At 38.9% G+C, this 21,899-nt stretch overlaps 1 protein-coding gene across 2 annotated transcripts in view; it reads left to right on the top strand.

Moving 5' to 3' along the window:
* The window catches only part of ssp3 (SCAPER domain-containing protein short spindle 3), a 39,523-nt gene that overhangs the window by 15,805 nt on the left and 1,819 nt on the right, over positions 1 to 21,899 (top strand). For both annotated transcript variants that reach the window (XM_018003992.2, XM_089463483.1), the window contains exons 8-10: positions 16,599 to 16,744; positions 16,853 to 16,945; positions 17,236 to 17,327. In XM_018003992.2, the coding sequence (XP_017859481.1) occupies positions 16,599 to 16,744; positions 16,853 to 16,945; positions 17,236 to 17,327 (331 nt within the window). The remainder of the gene's footprint in view (positions 1 to 16,598; positions 16,745 to 16,852; positions 16,946 to 17,235; positions 17,328 to 21,899) is intronic.

Here is a 21,899-nt window from a genome sequence, read left to right on the forward strand (position 1 = left end):
GTCTGCATGTCAAAGGCAATGGATGAAAAGGATGAGAAGCAGGGGGCAGAGCAGAACAGGAGCAGGGGGAGAAGGAGACAGGAGGCAGTGTGTCGGCTTTTGGGCTATTGAATTACGTAGAGTCCGTAGTTTCAGATCTTTTGAGTGCATGCGCTTTGATTTTCGACTCTTGTTTTCTTGTTTTACTTTTTTTTTTTTTTTTTGCACTCGAGGGAATATTAACTAACCAACCAACCAACCCACGGAGCAACCACCCAGCTAGACCTAAAACTTAGGCGACATATGTAAAATGTGTAAAGTGCAGCTACAGTTAATTTAATGCTCATCAAAACGATGATAATGATGATGATGTTGTTGCACCCCCTCAACAGCATCATCCAGAGATAGAGCGAGAGTTTTTACAGCGAACAGCGCAACGCATCACTCAATCAAATGGCAATTGTGAAGGGGCTTAACAGACAGACAGACACACAGAGAGAGATATTTTGACTGGATTTGTAGCCCCTGGGCTAGGAGGGCAACCCTCCTGGGTCGAGCAACCCCCGTTGAGTTGAGTTGAGTTAAGTTAAGTTAAGACTAGAAACTGGTGCAAATTAACACGCTAAGCACTTGAATGCGCTAAATGTGGCGTGAGTAATGCCTCCAAGTGGACAACAGATGGCGTGCATTACAAGCCACAGCTAGTAGCTCATAGTATATGGTCACTCTATTATATTAATGGATTTCCAACCTGAGTCTGTAATTGATTCGGGATTGGGTTTTAAGTAAAACAAACTATGCAACACTATAGTACATTAATAATTTAATTGAATTTTTTTTCTAAAATATGGTCACCTTAATTATTGTTAAATATGTAAAGTTTGTTGTATGTAAACTTTAGTTTTGTTTTTGCAAGTATTTATGAGAAACTTATTGTTACGCGAGCAAAGTATGGTCTCCCTAATATACATAAAATAATTTAGCAAAGAGAAAACGTTTTCAATTCAGGAACAGCACAGCTAAATATAAAAATTTTACGACTAACTACTATTGGAAATATTTGTATTCAATTATAACTAAAATATGGTCATCCCAATAGCTATTATCTGTTTAAACAGCAAACAAAATCATATTGGACAGCATATTACATAACATTACATGAAACTAGTTTCGGAAATAATTTAAAATTCAAAATCATAAAATATGGTCACCCTAAAGCCTAAAATGTGTTCTACAAATGCAAAAATCGCATTTAAAAACTGTTGCTATTATTTTTAATGAATTTCTTAACTGCAAACTGTCTTAAAATATGGTCACCTTAATCGCTTTCAAGTGATTTTTCAACACGATTGCTTTTCTGAGTTCTTTTTAATACACAGTTATAAAATAACATTTTTATTGTTTCGCCTATTTCTCTCAGTGTACAACGTCTTGCAATGTGGTTTCTGTACTACCTTAGCTGGCCGCTAGGTGGCGCACATTGCCACAGTCGCCAATTGAAGTGCGCCTAAAAAACTTTTTGCTGCTCGCATTGGGGCGCCCCAAAAACTGTAAAAATGAGCATAAAAATTGACGATGAAAACTAGAAAAATCTTTGCCGTGCCATTCGCCATTCGCCATTCCATTTGCCATTCTCTATACGCCATTCTCCATTCGCCATTTGAGCGCGACATTTGCAGTTCCAGTCCATAAGCATTTTTAATGCCCATTTCTCGTTGGGTTTATGCGATTCTTGGTGGGGTCCACGGGCCATGGGCGCCATTCCATTTATGATTGCCAACTTAACATAAATTCTAATTTGATTTCGCCACTAAAGTGCCATAAGAACGCAATTTGACCAGCACCCATTCTATTTCAATAGATATATATGTATATATATATATATATGTATATTCCTGCATGACTCTTCGAGGTTCGCCCCGGCTCCTTTTCTCGTTCTGAAGGCCATTTAGCTGGCCTTACGGTTTGGGCATAAATTTTTACGATGCTCGGCGACATATTCGCCATTTTCCACTTTTCACCAAAGCCAAATCACAGGCGCCCATTTCGTGGCCCCACCCCAGCAGCTCTAGGCTCTCCATGCCCCACCTTATGGCTGTCATGTTCCTAGCTCTACTTTGCTACCTCTTCTGAAGAAGAGAGAGAGAGAGAGAGAGAGAGAGAGAGAGAGAGTATATAGGCTTGCTGATTGGGCTTAAAGTTCTTGTCAAAGTTAGCAGCCATTTTGACTAATTTAGTCTTCTTCTGTTAACCTTTCTCATCTCCTATTCTCGGTTTAATATATATCATATGATATACATAAATTCAAGCTTAAATTTCATCTAGCTTCATTAATTTTCCTTTACAATTCTTCTCTATTAAATAGTTCAACAATTTCATAGCGTATCAAATATTCGTTTTGCATTCTACACAAGCTTTTTACTGTTTTGTTTGCTTTGACTTCTTATACATGTGTGTGTGTGTATGTGTGTGTCTATGTGGCAATTGTTGTTGTTGTTGTTTTATATTATTATATGCACTTTTCTTTTACAAAATGGCGTCGAACGTCGCCAACAACGTGCTGATCCTTGCTTCAGGCAGGGGCTGTTTCTTGTTGTTGCTGCTGTTGCTGTTATTGTTGCTCCTGTTGTTGTTGTTGTTGTTGTTGCTGCTGCTGCTGCTGCTGCTGTCGTTATGTTTTGCGGTTATTTGGCGCCATGTTTTTGCTTTGCTCGCCTCGTTTGAGTTTTACGAGCGGCTTTACTTTTCGCAGCTATTCGACGTTGGCTTTTTAACGGCCCTCAGCGCCGCCATCAACAGCCATCATCAGCAACCACATCAGCAGCATTTACATTATGAACTTCATTATGATCATTCACTTCGTGTGTTGTCCATTTGTTTGACGTCGTTGCTGATATTTCCTTAGCCAAAACATCGCTCTGCTTAGGCTCTGCGGTAGGCCCAACTCTGATTTACCTACACGCCACGTTCCGCACGTTCCCCTCCCCTTTCCCCACACACTTTCACGCTGATTTTCTTTGGCTTGTGACATCTCCCATATGGCAAAATGACGACTGCTGAATTTTTATTTTCAACGCTCGTGTCGTAATTGAAGACGCACCGAGCTGTCCCGCTCGCTCTGCCAGCCCCTCAGCTCCCTGGCCCGAAAGCCGCTGCCAACTGTCTGTCAAAATACATATGAGCATATATAAACATATATATAAATCGAGCGACATAAACGTTTACCCCGTTGATGATTTTTTTTCCCCTTCCTTCGCTTGAGCAAATGGAAAACGCTTTGGGTGGGCGTGCGACGTTACTAAGAAAACAACGCACAGCCCAGACTTAAGCAGAAGGCATAGCTAAGAGAGGTAGGAGTAGAGGTTGGGGTAGAGGTAGAGCTGGCATATATTCGGTGCCTGTCTTCCAGACTCTGTTTTCGCTGACATGCTGATGAATTTTCATTGAAAATCGCTCGACAGGATTTCTGATTGCCACATCCGTATTTTTCTTTCGTTTTCTGTTTTCGTTTTTCACATACACTTTCGATTTGCCTGGAGTGGGGTATTTCGGTTGGCGTCATCAAGTGTGTGTGTGTTATGCATTGGGGGGAATTAGAATGTGGGGCAGTAAATTGGAGGAGGAGACGCAGTTGGAACAACGGGAGAGAGAGACCGAGAGCAGTTGATTCTAATATTGGAATGCTAACTTTTGTATAATATATACACGTATATGAAGTGTAAAGAGAATATTGGAATATTGGTGTAAAAAAAGTTTCTGTGAACATTCGTTCAGCTACCTTAAAGTCCACCTATACATCTATCCATCTAACTTGCCATTCATATCCATACCCACTTTAAAGAATTCCATGGAAATTCTTTGGAATTCGGAATCTAAGCCTTTGACTCGATATATATTTGAGATATATTTATCGGTTATTAAAGGCGCGGCAACTCGGATAACATTATGTAGATCTTCCGCCGTTTTAGGAAAGTATAACTCTGAGATTTTGAGCGAGATCCCAAAAAATGATCAGAATATTGTAGATTCCCTTGATTCTCTTGAGATTGACTAAAAATGATTTATCTAATGTCAATTTAAGTCATATGAAATCTTCAGTCTTAGATCTGAAAACTTTCTGCTCGGATCCACCTATTTTTAGTCGGGAAACATTGGCTTGCCTAAATATATATTTCTATTTGAATTTTTTATAGCATCTGGGATAAGTAATTAGAGGGTATTTGATTGTCTTATTTGGAGTATTATTCAAGCACGTTTCCCTTTCTTCAGTTGACTTCATTTATAGTTTAACCTACCGCATCATAGTATATACATATATCATATGGCCTGACATATATCATATCATATAACACATATGTGTATGTATATCTTTCCTGACTCTGACATAGGGACAACAACTTCCCTAGCGAATCTCCGATTTCATATTTAACGCGAATTTCTGTAGAAAATTTCGCCGTTGACAACTTAATTTTGGGCCTGAGCAACTGAGCCACTTGGCTGCTGCTGCAATGCCCAACCCTTAGCCCTGTGGCCCTCTGGCCCTACCCCTAGCTCTGGCCGACTCTAATGCCAATTTAATAGATGGCAACATAAACAGGAAAAAAGTGAGCAAATGTCTTAATTTATTCATAACTCACTTCGTTTCAATTTTTTTTTTTTTTGTATATGTTTATTAGAGTGTGTCTGCGGAGGGGAGGAGTGGGGGGAGGTAGGTTGAGGGTATTTGAAAATTGAAAAAATGTGAAAACAACCCTCGCTATGCACAGATTGAGAGAGACATTGCAATTTCCATGTTTTGATTTATGAATGATAATGCGCTGTGACATTTGCCTAGGCAGGCAGGCAGAGGCAGACAGGCAGTCAGTCAGTCGAGCATACCCATTCAGCTATTTTCCGGGCATATGTCCGCATTGCTCTTTAATTTGCATTAATGGGCGTGGTAATGACGGCCGCAATGGCTTTGGCTGTGGCCTCGGCCTTGGCTCCGGGCACAAGTTCACCAAGAGTTTCCCTTCCTCTCCCTCTTCCTCTGCCTCGGTCTCTTTCTATCTGTCTCCCTCCCCTTTCTCTTCCAGAGTTCAATGAGGCGCAACGCTTTAAACTGCCTAATGTGTTCCCTTACAACTGTTGCCAAATCTTACTCGATTTGCATTTCACTTGAATTGTGGGCGTGTCACTTGCCCATAAGTCTATAATCAAATAATTGTCATATAAAAATAAATATATAACCCTTCATTAAATTTCAGCATATGTGGATTAAAGAGGGTCTTAAAGTTAATCTATTAGCATTGGTTGTACATACGTGTGTGTCTAGAGGGGTGTGTGTGTGTGTGTGTGTGAAGGGAAAGGGTTTGCCATTGGTTTTTGCTAATAAATTGGTGGGTAACTGGAGACCTCGTCTATCGATGAAATTATATTACAATTCTCATTTGACTAAGTGAGTTTTGAGTTTGGGTTGGAATTCATATATAACTACATTTATCAAAGATATAACTATATTTATTACTTATATACATATATCTATCTAATGATGCTCATTTGGAGCTAAAGCTGATTCCACACTCCTCCTCCTCTACCTGCATAAAATAACACTTTTTGGGTTTATAAAAATCTCACAGATTTACCACATAAGCAATCATATAAAACGGGATTATATCTATAAGGCGACTATAACTCTTCAAGCTTATACTGCAAGCATAGTTTTTAGCTCTTAAGTGTGCTCAACCCTTATCACATATTGCTCAAGTCCATTATGCCTACAGTCTCTCTCTCTCCCTCCCTCCCTCTCTCTGCTGCAGGAACATCTTCACTTCACTTTTCGTCTTCTTGAACCATTTGTTTTCTTACGCACGTTCATTTATTCGCATTCCTTTTGCTTAAATTCATGGCGCTTCGTTTGATAAGCGCTGGGGATTCGTGTCACCTGGGCGCATTATTTATGATGCGTCCAAAAGAGCAGCAAACATACGCAAACACACTAACACTGCCACGCATACATATTGGTATCCCACTCTTTCATACATACACACGCCAATCCTTTCACTGCCTGCTGCGCTGCCAGCGCCTCTGCTTGCGGTTTGCGGTTTACTGCTGCGGCTGCTGTGGCGTCTGTGTCTCCCTATACTCATTCTCTTTTGCTTGCTCTCCACGGCCCCGCTCTCTTCTCTCTTCTCGGGCCTGCTGCCTGCCCAATTTACGTCATCTGAATCATTACGCGCGTTAACGGCATAAAACAAAAACAAAAAGAAACCAAAATTTATTTTCGGTTTGTAAAAATTTCATTTGCATTCATCAATTCGCAGCGAAAGAAGTTCCAAAATGAATTACACTGTTGTTGCGGTTCATCGCGTTCACTCGCTCTCTCACGCTCTAGCTTTGTTGCTCTCTGCATAAGCTCTGGCTCTCTTCTCAACTGCGGCTCAAGCTGCCGTTACATTCACATGCCATTTTTTCTCCTCTTTCGTTACGCTCTTCAATTGGAGTTTTTTTTTTACAAGTCCAATTGGACACATTTCAATCCGCGTTGACAGCTGCAACTGCGTAGCCAATTTTTATTATTATGTGATTTTTTTTTTAAATATGAAAAACTATTAAAGTAAATTGTAATCGCTGTGCAATGATTTAATTGCGGGGTCTTTCTTTTATTTATTTGTATTGGTCCAAATTGCATTGGGTTGTGGTCAGTTCTGATTGGAATTGTTGCTCGTTTCGCATTCCCCTTCCACTTGATATAAATAATACTTCACTTAATACTCATAATTGATGGCCTGTCAGAGCTTCAGTGGCAGTAAAGCAGTAAAGGACAAAGGGATAACTATAAGTAAGTGGGTTATTAGCGCCGCAGGATGCTCAAGGATCGACCGCCTGCGGCTCAATGCAGGACATACAGAAGCGTCTTGCTGTGAATTAGGGAGACGCACGTTTTCGTTGCATGTCCATTGTTATCGTTGTTGTTGTTGTTGTTGTAAGTGGCAGGCGGCAATTGTTGTTGCTGCTGTGGTGGGCGTTTCATATTAGTAATGCAAACACACACACACATACTTACACACACATAGGTACACAAGTCACCAGCGCAGATTTGAAGCATACGTATGCTGGACTATAAAATACCCTATACATGAAAATATAAATATTTATAGTATTTATAAGTATTAAAAATTGGGAAACGGTGGGAAAGGCTTATTACATATTATTTACAGGCTCCAAAAAAAGTAAAGTATAAATCTTGTGCAATCCTTAATCGGTGACTTACTTAAGCATATTTGAGGCTGTAAATACCCTATGCATTAATTATAAATGATCTTAGACCCATGATCCTTAATAGATAAATGGACAATAAATTCAAAAATTAAGCAATCATCAATCTGCAGTTATTTATATAAAAATGAATAGCATATAAGTCTACCTACTTCATATTGCTGCTTTACAGGGTATTCACAAAGCCAGTTGGCAATTACAATCCCTAGCACCGTGTCCAGGTTCCCCTTTTTGTGTTTGTGGACATTTTGTGAGCCAATTGAAATTCATAAGAAGGCATGTTAATGGTGTTGTTGTTGTTGTTGTAGCCTCCATTAGCCAGAATTGAGATCTCAAACGGAACTGCTGCTCCCTTGCTCCCTCTGCCTCTTGCTCTCTCTCTCTCACTCTCTCTAACGCTAAGCCTTCTAACATGACGAATTGTCTAAGCCGCATTGTGACTTTGTCTCAAATCTGCTTAGATATACATACATTCATGTATATGTATACATATACTTATAGTATATATATTATATATAAGATTTACGCTAGTTACATGTGACAGCTTTAAGCGTATTTTTAACGGATTTGCCAGAAACGTGACTCTCATTCAGAGAGAGAGAGAGGGAGAGATAGCACATTTTTGCTGCTTTATTGTCTCTGTAGAGTTATGATCTCTCCCTCCCTCTTTATGGTTCCTCTCTTGCTCTTACTCCTACTCACACTCTACACGCGCTAATAAGCCCAATAATTATGATGATAAAATGATGATGTTGATGTTGATGTTCTCGCGCCTCTTAATGATAACGACGCCTGGCTGTAGCTGTTGCTGCTGCTGTTCCTAGCCCTCATTCTCTCTCTCTCTCTCTATCTCTGTCTGATAATGTTTATGCGCATTGTTGCCGTTACTTAACTGCACATGCTAACATTTTTGGTTTGTGTTGTCTGCGTCAACCGAATGCCCATTAAAAGTGGCCTGCAAAGCGGGCTGAAACTGAACAACAAATGTGTGAGGTAGGGCGACTAGCAGATACCCTAATTAAAAGGAAAGACAAATTAAGAGAGATATTTAGAGATATTTATTTAGAGACCTGTATCTCTATGCTAAACAAGATTAGTAAGACTTGGTTTATAAATCATCAACCTGTCTAAACTTGAATGAAAAAATTTAAAATTAAAAAAAAAAAAATAATTATTTGATTCTCACCTTTCACAATGATTCTACCTCTAACTTTTCAATTAAATTTGCAATCAAAATTAAAAATCAAGAGAAAAATTATACATTTGACTCCTTCAATCTCGATACTTTTGCTGACCCTTAGACTATATTAATTATATTGGATATTTCACAATGAATTACCATATTTCCATCAAACGATTTGTTTGTATCCAAACTTAAGTTGTTATAAAGGAATTTTAACAAATTGTTATATTTTCATATATTATTTGATGATTTTTAAATTATTTTTTATTGTTTATTTAATGCATTGTATATATTTTTGCATATTTATCTAAGTTGTCAGTTATTTTAAGTTGATTTAGACTGCTTCGATTTAATTTGTAGCTGAACTCAGTGAGTTAAGTTGGCTGCGCCTGAGCATGGCTCAACACGCAAAGTTGGCTGCGCTTGAGCAATGTTTTATTATATGCAGCTATATATTGTATTATTATACAGATTATATTTTACCACATAGCATTCATATTGTTTATTGTATTAGCTACTTCAATGCCGCATAACTCTGCCTGAAATGGAGCGTTTTCTCAAAATATTATCAAAGGACTATTAACAGAGTCTTCGCTCACAGAGAAGTTGCTTTGGCCAAGGCTAGCACCATCTGCTTAGCTACCGAAATGTTGTAAACCTTTTATGCAGCTACGTCGTGTATGGCTACATAGCATCGCGCCCCCACATGGCCACTCCCACTGGGCCAGGAGGCAACTTAATGGCCCTAAAGGGCAGCTAAGCGAAAAAGCCACGCGACTTGCAGCGGCAAAAGAAAAACAGAAAAAAATGTTGTTTGACACGTCTAATGCATAAACATGGGCAAAAGTTTTTTCATTCGACTAGAGTCAGCTGTGCGCCAGGTGTGATCAGGTAGCAGCATCATCATTAACATCATCATCAGCTCTATAATTATCATCAGCTGGCTGACTGGCTTTCACTTTCAGTTTCAATTAAATTTATTTCATTTCCATGTCGCTTATTCAAATCGCATTTGCTCCGTTGTAGTTGTTGCTGTTGTTGTTGCTGTAGTTATTGTTGTTGTCCTTGCGCTCCTCTCAACCCCAGCTCGAGTTGCATTGTTTTGACATGACACCCAGAAGCGGAACGCGTCAGTTACAGATTTTGTTGTTCAGTGGAAAAAGGAGGCGTGCTATACAGGGGCGGGGGTAGGTGTAGTAGGGCTAGGGTCTGTTGCTCGTTGCCAGCAACCCCTCTCCAAACATTCCGACTCCGCTTCCAATTCCGATCGTCCGCTTGTCCGCTTGTCCGTCTGTCCGTCTGTCCGTCTGTCCGTTTGTCAACTGTGTGTCGCAGCGGCTGCTCTTAATCAAGTGCTGACAAGCAGAGCAACAGCAACAACAATTGCATTTTAATAAACTGCAGCGGGACTACCCCTAGTAGTCAGCATCTCTATTTGCCTGCTGGCTTACTTTTCATTTAACACCTTTCTCTTTTTCCCCTTTCCCCTTTTTTCCTTTTCCATTTTCCCTTTCTCTTTTCTTTTTTTTTCGCGTTTGTCACAATTTTTGTCGCTTGTTGTTTTAGGTTTTGGTGAGGCTGCGGTTCAGCTACTTTTGCAACTGTATCTAAATCCATTTCAATTTTCACTTTCTATTTTCATTTCTATTTTTATTTTTGTAACTGTTTTCGGGTTTCGAGTTTAGAATTTCGGAATCGGGACCCCAGCTGCCATTTGCTACGGCCTGAGCCATTGTTGACTTTGCCGAATTGAATGATTTTTTAATTTTATATCCCGGAATGCTAATATGTGGCGAGGTAATTCTTTAGGTCTAGTTGAGCTTACGTGTATTATGGATTACAAATCATACATCATTATATATTATATATTATTGCTTATTGATCATATTGTGAGGCATTAAATATTTCTATGGGCTAGAATAGTTCAAAGGGGTATAGAAATTTTTGTCTGTCTTATGTGCCTATGGCTTGATCTCTATTTATCTGCCTGTTGTCCTCTCTCTATATGCCTAGTTTTCTGTCTACTAGAACATTCATTGCCTCACAAATCAAAGATTATTTATAGGGGATGAGCTTCCTGATTCCTTGCATATTTAGTTGCTTTTTTTTCAAAAATTTTATTACTTGGTATATTTCTTTAGTTATTTACAACATTTATAAAAATTATGGTTCGCCTATTTATCCTATGTCTTATAATTTATCGATAATTTCATTTGATTTTCATAAAAACGTTAAAATAGATTCGATTAAGCTAGGTTTAAAGAAGATTTCGATGTAATAAACTACAAAAGAAGTTTATTTATAATTGAAGTTGGGTAATTTACTGCTTAATTACACGATTATCATCATTTTAATCGATAAAAATCGATAGCAAGTCTTCAGCGCTTGTTCTTTTTGATTGCCAATCTCTTTGTAGGTAGCTTTCGTAAATTATTTTTATTATATATCAAATTTTGTTTTAAAATGTATATTGTTTTTAATTTATAGAAAATTAAATTTAATTTTAAAATTAAAAAAAAAAAAAAAATTACTCTAAGGTTGTTTAATATATTTTTAAAGAGAGAGAAAGAAAGAATTAATATTTTATATATATTCCAAAAATCGCCAAGTTCAATTGTAAAATTAATTACGTAACCCTTTAACTCTTAGCCCTCACCTCCCTCTCTGTAGCACCCACCTCTACCGATTAATCGGTCAGCCATTTTCTTCAGCTTCTTCTGCCATTGTGACATATGTTTGGCAAAGGATTCAGCGCTTGGCCTCGGCGCACTTGTTAAGCAGCGCCCGAGGCGAAAATCAGCTCAACTGCAACTCATTTGAAACCGATTTAAGCGACGTGAAACCCTCCTCCTGCCCTACTCCTGCTCCTGCTGCTGCTGCTGTCTGGCTGGCAATCAAGTTGAAATGACGTTTCGGACTGGCAGCGAGCGCAGCGAGTCCTTGTACATGTCAAACAGATCCTTGTGGCAAGGTGTTTCGTTTCACATATCCAAAGAGCACAACAACTTGTTTTCGCCCTGGCACATTAACATGTCCTGTCGGCCGGCGCAGCCTCTGCGTTGTCAACGCAAATCTGTTTTGATTTTAATCCAGCTTATGTCGCTGACTGTGAAGCCGACTCTCTGCCCCTCTGCCCCTCTGCCGCTCTGTCCCTCTGCCTACCTCAGTCTCTCTCTCTATCTCTGTATCTCACTTCAGTTTCTGGTCGCCTTTCATTGTTGTGCAGCGAGCCATGCAGCTTGTTGTTTGAACACAAATCCGCGCTCCTGCTGCTCCTGCTCCTGCTGCTCCTGCTGATTATGCGCCTTAAGTGCCCGAAATCAATGCACACAAATGCCCAAATTACATGCTGCAGCAGCAGCAGCAGCAGAGGCGGCAACTGGGCGTGGCAAAGCGTTGCTATTTTGTTTATTAATCAATTGGGAACATTTTTTATTTGTGTGAAAAGCTGCACGTGAGCACAGAGCGAAAAAACTTGAAGGAGGAAATAAAATAAAAATAGAGTGAAAATAAAACTTAGTTAAGTAGCGTGTGCATTTGACACTTGTTAAAATATTTGCGCCTGTCTCAAACACACACACACAGACACACACACACTCGTGCACACACACTTGAGCTGCTGCTGCTGCCGCTGCTTTGGTCCTGGCATGTCCTGTGCGGGGGTTGCTCAACGTTGCCAACGTCGCCTGTCGCGTATTTAGCGAACGTGTTTTCACAACTAACAAGGATGTTAATTTTGTTGCTTTTGTTGTTGTTGTTGTTGTTACTGTTGCTGCACGTCGTCCTTTTGCGGCACTATTTTTATTTTATTTCGAGCTTTGCACCAAATGCCTTTTCACACCCAGCTAAAAATGCTCATGTCCAGCGTCGAGGGTCCCGTATTTTATTATATATATACATATATATACAAAATACTCTGCAGGCGACCGGGTATTGTGAAACTGGTGAATAAATATGAATAAAAAATTATTTGGAAATTGAAATTTCATTTAGTTTACATAAATATAAATATTCTTATTTTTTTTTTTTTAATAAGCTATGAAAAATTATGTCTAGTTCAATAAAAAAAAAGTTAAAAATAATAAAGTTAATTTATATATTTTATTAAATTTATAAAACTAAAATAAAATAATAATTTATAAAAAAAAAAAAAAAAACAAAACAAAATAATAAAATAAAATAATAATTTATAAAATATGAAAAATATATATAAAACTTTGAATCATACATCTAATGTTTTTTTAATAGCTTATTTTCTCTTATTTCTCATATTACTAAATTTAAGTATTTTATTTTAATATGAATATAACATTTTTACATGATTTTTTTTGAATAGCTAAATGTACGTTTTTTTTTTTAATTTTTTTTATTATTTTTTTTATTAAATTTTTTTTTTTTTTTTTTTTTTTTTTTTTTTTTGCAAAGTACCTAAAAAAAAAAGTAATAACATTTTTCTTAACTTTCCTAAGCACGCTAAAATAATTAAACACATTCTTATAAATTTTTTTATTTATTATATTTTATTTAAATATGGTACGATATTATAGTCACAATTTTTGTTTACAATATATAAATGTATGTATAATCCGTAATTATTAAATATAGAAAAGCTCTTAAATTCAGCCAAAATAATGGATTTTCAGAACTATATTTACAAGAATTTTATTTCATTATTTATTTTTTGTATTACCGATAAACTCCTCTACAGTAGTTAGTGTATTAGCGTATTCGTTATGGCGCATAATAATTTATTGCGCTCGTATTTTATTTTTATTTTGACGCCATTCCCGATGTCCTTGCTGTCCTTGTTGTCGCTGCCACTGGCGCTTCTGTTGCTGTTTATTTTACGGGCAGTGGCGATTATGTGGCACTCGGCACGGGCAGGGGCCGGCTCGGGGTGTGGCGGAGTGGGAGTGAGAGTGGGATCTAGAGGAAACCTCAGCCACATCCGATGCTCGTTGGCCAGTTGGCCATTTTGTGTTTGGATTGATGCTCGCCCCGGCGAGGCGAACTAAATACTTTGCACAAGCGAAGGACACATGACAAACGATGACAGGCCAGAAAAGGAAGTAGAAAGAGGGCTGGGGAGTGCGGGGGGTAGGCAGAGGTTGGGCCTTTGCTGCTGCTGCTGTTGACTGGGTAAAAGCATCCTTCATGCAGCTTTGTGCTTGTTGGTTTAAGAAAATTATTAAGGATATTTTTGTGGTGCTGATGAGTTTGCCGAGGATTTTTTTCTCTTTTTGGCCAGGACATTGACCAACCAACAAGCAAACAGCTTGTGTGTGACGAGTGAATGAGTGTGTGCATGTGTGTGAGTGTGACGAGTGTGTGTGTTGGTTAAGTGTGCAGCGCTCTCGCACAAATAGCAAAACAGGAAGCTCAAGTATGTTTACAGTTGACAACGCCAGAGGAGAGCTCTCTAGCAGCCAAAAGCCGCCATTCACTGAGAGAGTCCTAGTCCTAGTCGCACACAGGACACGTAGCTGGCTGACGCTTTTGTTTGCCAGCGAGTTGATGGGGAAGAGAATGGATTGGGGGCGTGGGCGGGGGAGGGGGGGCTGGCGATGTCCTGTGTGAGTTTGAGTAATGGACGCTTTTATTTGAGCGCCACACACACACACACACACACTTGCAGTCAAAGCTCTGTGTGTCAAAAGGGGTCAAATGGTTAGGCAACCCCATCCCTCCCACTCCACCTCCCTCTTCATCCATTGTTGTTGTTGTTATTTGCTTTGGCCAGCATTTGGCATCAATATTATTTCGTTCTATCCGCACATTGTCATGGCGTATCAATCACTCATATTATAGAATGTATATAGACTAAATACACTGCTGGCCAAAATAGTGGGTACGCTTTTTACAATAGTTTTATGAGAGTTATAGAAATAAATTGATTTTATTATATTATATTTTGTAATTTTTTGCTTTTATTTTTAAGTGATAATGAAATTAATTTCGTCGTCAATACTGAAAGATCTTCGTTAATAATTTATTCTGTTGTATTTAATTGGGCTCATTATTTCTAGAGTTAATTCTAAAATATCTTTTATGAAAGTTCACTTCTAAAGAAACTCTTTTCTGTGAAACAAACTAATTTTGACAAATTTGATCAAATTCCCAAGAAATTTATGGTCTCTGTATACAGTGTATTCATCATAGTCAAGGTTTTTAGTTTTATCCAGGTAATGATTATCATGCAGAAGAAATACAATATACCTAAGTAAATTTTCATTTTAGTTCTGGTATTTCTCTTCATTGCTGATTATTATAGTATTATAATAATATATCATATATAATAATTTTATCTACATACATATATATTTATTATATATATTATTAGCTCCGGTTTATTTTAAAGTCACATAAGTATTTCAAAACATCCATAACACGACCGATATATTACAGCTACATGCTTCTATTCTGTTGACCTTGGGTGTGTTTCTATAAAGAGTATATTTCAGCATCAGTTGTTATTTGTTTGGGCTTGGTCGATTGCTTGATGAATTCTGCACTTAAATAGTACAAAATTTGTATGCCATTCATTTAGATGGTACACAAAGTGACGACTGACGAGTAGAGAGTGGAGATTGGGGATTGGGGATCGGAGAGTGCAGAGAGGAGCGTCACGAGTGGGTTGTCGAGTGGCAAATCAACGATTGCTCTTTACATAGATTCCTCTTCAGTCGTCGCCCGTAATTGATGATGATTTGTGTTTATAGTCGTATCAATTATTATGATAAATCACGAATGAGAGAAAGGAGTGATATTTTTATTGTTTGTAATCAGAGATTGAGCTGGAGCCAGAGCCAGAGCCAGAGCCAGAGCTGCTGCTAATTGAAATGCACAACATGTGAGAAATAAATTAAAACAAATCAGAGTGACAGAGAATGTGATAGAGAGAGAGAGAGAGAGTAAGAGAGAGAAATTTTTCTTGCTCAGCTTAAATTCTGTCGAGTCTCTCCGACCCTCGGCAGTTCAGCTGAGCTCCTCAATGCATGCAGCATCACATTTAGCTGTGCGAATTGTCCTGGCTAAGTCCTTATTTGCTTACAAACATTTAGCAGCAACAAAATTTTATGCGAATGCCTCCTGCTAATCGTTTTTGCATTTTCAAGCACACTTAATGCCAAACGCGTGTCCCTGATTACCATATGAAGGATATTAGCTACTGTTGCTTCTCCTCCTGCTCCTGCTCCTGCTCCTGCAATTGAAACAACTGCGAGTGAGTGTGTGTTTGTGCTGTGCGTGTGTGTGTGCGTGGCCAATAATACTGTAAATTAGGTGGTGAAATGTATATCTGGAGTTATTCTTTGACAGTGCAAATAAGTGAATTATATTTTGATTTATAAAGGATATGCAGTATTTCTTATTTGTTATGAAATTGAGTTTCTCTTATCTCTCTGATTACTGTCTTTTTATAGGTCTCTCTCACTTTCTTTCAATTTCTTCATCTATCTCACTCCCTCTTTCTCCCCCTCTCACTCTCTTTCACATTGTCTTTGTCTCTTTCATTCCTTCTCTTTCTGACTTTCTTTCTTTCTATCTCTCTGTCATTCACTTGGTTTATTTTCCTCTCTTTCTCAATATATGATGTTCCCTTCTTCTTGCCTTATGTCTCTTTTCGTCCGTCTCTCTCTCTCTCTCTCTTGCTCATACTTCTCTTCGTTTTCTCTGTGTCTCTCTCTCTCTTTCTTTCTTTAATGTTCATCGCTTCCTCTCTCTCTATCTCACATACACTTGCTCTACATATGAATCCTTCCTTCTCTCTCCTTCTCTCCGTTTTCTTTCACTTGCTCTCTATCTGCTTCTTTCCTTCCCTATCTATCTCTCTCTCCCTCTCTTTCTCCCTCGTTTCCACTTTTATCACTTTTTCTTTCAGCCTATCGCTTACTATCTTCTTTCTGCTCTCTCATACTACTTCTTTCCTATATGGATCTCATTCAATGTCATCTCCGCTCTCTCATTAGTTTCTTCGTATATCCCAATATCCTGGGACTCTCTACCTATCTCCGTCTCTATCCCTCTATTATCCTACGTTGTCTTCGATTTAATCTTTTAATTAACAGATGCGATGAATGTCTTGTTTAATCACCAATTACTCAAATATTATTTCAGTGAATCACATTTTCTCACATCGTCTCTCACTCACTCTCTACACCCTTCTCGCTCTGTTTTATAGCTATGCCGTAATCACTGGACTAATTGGAATGCTGTCGCGCCGTTGCATGAAGGTGCGCGAGTCCATTGAGCAGAACCAGAGCGTCATGTTGAGCCTGTTGACCACGCTGGGCTTCCTCACCCGCTTCATTGATGTTTGTGCACCCGGTGAGTAAGCGATGCAGGCGAAGAAGAAGAAGACTTCGCACCTTGGCCAAGGTAAACAGGACAGGCTAATTAACCGGCTGCCGCTTCCTGTCTTTGCCCCTCTTTCAGGTCCTGGCGATCCGACACGTCTGCTCAGCGCTGCCAAGTCCACCGAGCTCTTCGGCACCGTGGCCATGCTCTCCGGCTGCGTGGTGCCCATAGGTAAGTGCCCGACGGATCTTAAATCTTAAAGAGAAGCTCAAGCTGAAAACAGTAGCCGTGCTCTCGGGAGCCGTAGCAGTAGTCGTATGGGGGTGCTAATTGGATTTGTGTGCGGGTTACGTGAGTTTTGTTCGCTGGCGGAAATTAATTTTGATTTTGTGAAATTGTGAGGTTCCCTTTCCATTGTTGTTCTCCTTTATGGCTATATATAGGTGTCTGGCAATATCCGCTTGCTGTATATGGCTACATCTTCTCCTCTAACATCGCCTTCTTCTTGTTGCTTTTTGCAGGTGAATGCATTCCGCCGCGCACGACCGCCTTGGCGGCATCGACTTTTAATCTTTTCGTCTCGCTGGCTTCGGTGGACTCGAACACTTTTCAGGTAAGTTGCTCGGCGGCCCCCAAAGCGCCCCGTGCTAGAGCTGCCCAGCTAGCTTTTCTATTGCTCCCCAGCCAGCTTCCGTTCCCTCTACCTCTACCTCTTCTAGTCTCCCTCCCTCCCTTCCTCCCTATCTTTTCCTTCAAGTGGACAAATGCCGCTTAAACAAATCACAAAGTCAGCCGTTGAAAATTTCATTATGTGTCGAGTTTTTACTTTCTATACTCTCACTTGGGGTATATTATCATGTTGGGACTTATGTGATTTAACTTTATAGTATTTTAGTATTTTATATATATTGTTTTTATAATGACTTATATAGTATATAATATAAATTACAGTTATTAAAGCTAATAACGAATAGTTTTTCCAGCAGATTCCTATGTAATCTGCTCTATAATGAAACGAATGTGTAGAGCAGATTTTTGAATATAATTATATAATATAATTATTATATATATAATTCTTTACTGTATCTACTTGTCGCTTTTAGAAATCAATTTATCATTGTGGATAATTTTGAAGTTTATACTTCAGCAATCTAATCTATAGGAAATTTCATATAGATCCACAAATATTCACCTTATAAATTAAATAATTAAAAATAAAATAGTAATAGTATACATAATTATTAATAAAATCTATTAGTTTCTTATGTTTCCTTTTATGATATTTATTAAATAATTTAATATATGAAAATCGCATTGGAACTCATTTTCAACTCCAACTCTGCTTCATATTCATAAATCATCCAATTTTTAGGGTATTCAGTTTTAGTCTAAAGGGCGAAAACTTTTTTGTGTCCCTCCATTTTTGTTGTTTTCAGATTTTTGTTGCTTTTCTTTGCTTTGCACTTGAGAAGTTTGTCGCACGTGAAATCGCCTGAGAAAATTGAGCAAGACCCCAACAGCAGAGGCAAAGCCAAAGGCAAAGCCAACAAAAGCAACAACAGCAAATTGTGGCTAAAAGTTAGAATTTTGTTTAGCCAACAGCAGAAAGAAGAAAACGGAAAATGGGCGACTGTAGAAATGCTTCGTATATCCAAATGCCACGCCTTATCTGGAGATAGAGACCCAAGCTTTATAGTTCTCTTACTCTTAAATTATAAAAGATACGAATAGTCAATATCAGGGTTTCCAGGGTTACCAAGTCTTTAGCTAGTAATAGATATAGTATTAATGATTAGCCTGGCCCTTAGAGCGAGCATCCATAGAATTAGTTTGCCCGGCATGTCTCTATTCTTCTGGCCAGACAAATGCTTTCTGCTCACTTGAGTATCATACAAAACCCAATATACCCGCTTGACACTTGCCGAGCGGGCATCACAAGTTGTCGCCGCTTTGTGAGTTCGCGCGTTTTCGCAGTTTTTCTGTCATTGAGTGGCAGCAGAATTTGCATATTGGCAAAATGTCATGAATGCCGCCGCCTTGTCAGGTGACATTTAGTTGTCAACAGTTGAGCGGCGGTACGACGGTGCGGCGGTGCGGTGGTGCGCTGAAGGAGGCGTTGCTGCTGCATGACATTTGCTTAACTGGCAGCGCCAAATGACAAACAACATCAGCGCCATTGAACCGCAATGGCGGCCCCAACTGACATCTGGTTGGCTTGGGTGGTGCGCGAGGCTTCTGCTGCAGGGTGGTGCAGGCTGGTGGTATGCTGGGGTGGCTGCGCAAATACTTCGACACTTTACTTAGACGGTGGATGGGCAAGAACATGCAATGCATTTGATATGCGCACGCAGACAAGACAGGTAAACTGCAGGCGGAATGTCAAATGAAACGGCATGTGGAAGCAGTTAATGATTGACTGATGAGATTGATTGACTGAATGATTGCTTGACTGACTGATTGGCTGGAGGAGTGACTGCCTGCCTGCTGAGTGTCTTAGCATTGCGAACAGGTTGATGGTCTGAATGGAGTGGCGTACTAGGAATAGGTCATGATTGATTGACTGATGACTGATGTTTGACTGACTGTTAAACAGACTAATTTGCATAGAAAGACGATGCAATTTGTAACAAGATTTTAATTAAAGGAGAGATTAAACTGTGTCTAGAATGATTAACTGACAATTGATTGGCTCATGATTGATTGACTGACGGACTGACTGTTAGATTGACTTTTATAGAGAGACGATGCAATTTGTAATAGGATTTTAATTGCAAAAGAGATTAAGCTGTGCATAGAATGATTGACTGATAAATGATTGGCTCATGATTGATTGACTGACGGACTGACTGTAAGGCAGATTGATTTGCATAGAGAGACTACAATATGATATTAATTAAAGGGGAGATTAAACTGTCCATAGAATCAATCAAATGTTGTAATTCTGCAACATACTGTGCTTTGTATTCAGATGCTTTCAAATGCTTGAATATAGTTGATAGTTGATTGATTGACTGAAAGCTGTTAGCATTGCTTATAATTGGATGACTGCTCAGCACGCAGTTTCCCCAATGAAAATTCATATAAGTAAACGTTATACTTCAATATCTAAGTGATTGATTGACTGACTGAATGATAGAATGATTTATGTATGATGCTTCATTTACTCAATGATTCGAAGAGGGATCAGATTGACTGATGAAACGTGAGAGTGACTGAATAATTACTAAAATATAGTTTGATTGACAGACTGATCAATTAACGATTGATTGATCGCTTGACCGAGCCAGACTTTTAACTAGTTGATTAATAAAACGTTTCATTGATCAAATAACTTTGATTGTCAGCTTGATTGATTGACTGACTCGTTGATTGTCTGACTGATATACCATTTCATTGTTAAGTCATCTTCGACTTGGTTGCGATTCGAACAGATGAAACGGCATTTGAAGGCTTGACTGACTGACTGACTGATTGAATGTCTGCGGCGCATTCGCTTGTCTACATTTCATTTCCTGCTGCGTTGTGTCAATATTTGTAGACCTGCAATGCCGCCCCCGCCCCCGCCCTCTGCCCCTCATCGCTCTCTCTCTCTCTCTCTCTCTTAGAGCTGTTTGTGTATTCCTTGGCGAAACGAAACGCACTTGACAAACTAATTTGTTGCGCAAACAGTCAAAATGAAATGAATGCAGCAGCAGCAGGCAGAGCCCAGGCTGGCATTTGGCTAGCGGATTAGGCCAAAGTTTGTGCAAAAACTTGCCAGCCCATTTATTTGCTTTAAATTACGAGTGAAATAGATAAACTCAGGCACTCATCTCTGCGTTGTTTGGTTGGAGAAAAACAAAAAATTATGTATATATAACTCTTGGCTGGCAAATAATTTGATTTGGTTTTAATCAGCGAGAGACGCACAACACACACACACACACATACAGTATACACACGCACAACCACAGAGCAGCTCAATTTTCAAGTGCTGCTGCTGCTGCCTCTGTCAGGCAAATATTGACTTTGTAAAATGAAATTTTCAAGTTTAACCCAAGCACAAGGCACATACACACACACACAGAGACACGCACAACACACACACGCATACAGGGGCAGCTACTGCCTGCCTCGCCTGGCTGATTGTTTTTTGAAGGATGCCGCCGCCGCTTCGCTTCGCATCGCGCATCGTTTGCTCTCTGAGCCATGCACAAATCCTCGCTCATATCCTGCCTACTACATCCTGCCCCTGCCCAGCCACTCCCCGCTGCCCTCCGCCTTCTGCTAGTCAACCAACCAGCCAGGCACGTCAATTGTTTGGCTAAATATTTGCTCAATGCTCGTACAAGTTGCCAGTTTCAGTTTTGGTTTTGCGTTTTGGGTGTTTTTTGCTTTTTGTTTTATTTACTTTTTTTTTTTTTCGTTTTTGATTGCCCACTGTACGCGGCAGCAGCGAGGGTTGTTTTAGCCGTTCCTGTGCAGCAGCAGGTCTCGTTGATTAATGTAGGCACAATATTCAAGTACGTGTGATTAGCATAAATTAAAAGCTACTTAACTTAGAATGCAGCCCAAACTAGGGGTTGCTAACGCAGCTAATGCTGACTGCAAAAGGGTTGCATTCCAATTGCAATCAGATGAGAGATGCATAAGTATATGTATAGATAAATTATATTCGATATGTCTTTAGCATAATGAACATTAGCTTTTTATCGATCATCATCATTATTAGTCTATAGACATATTCATTAACATTTCTTGATAATCTTCACTCATGCTTGCAATTCATATATGAGCTAATAAACGATTTGTCGCTGTTATCGATAACTTTTTAGCATGTTTTTATCGATTAGCTCTGTTTCAAGAATAATGTTGAATGTATTCAATTGAAATTTTAGAGCTTCATAGTTTCACTAAGTAAACTAATCATTCATAGCGATATTGAATAATCAATATGATTTTATACGATGTCTAATTTATCGATTTTTTTAGACCATCTATTATACCCTGTCAGTTAAAGCCTTTACTTGATCTGTTGAATTGTAATCAAATAATAGAAATTATTTGAACTCTATATATCAATGATTAATGAAATCGATATATATTATATAATATTATATCGATATATAATATTTTATTGAAATTGTTCAGACTTTAAAGCTTAACATTCCAGTTTAAAAGGTTTCTGCTTCGGTTCTGATATACC

This window comes from Drosophila arizonae, chromosome 3 (genome assembly GCF_054131065.1).
Source record: "Drosophila arizonae isolate 15081-1271.41 chromosome 3, UAZ_ARI_1.0, whole genome shotgun sequence".
NCBI classification, from domain to species: domain Eukaryota; kingdom Metazoa; phylum Arthropoda; class Insecta; order Diptera; family Drosophilidae; genus Drosophila; species Drosophila arizonae.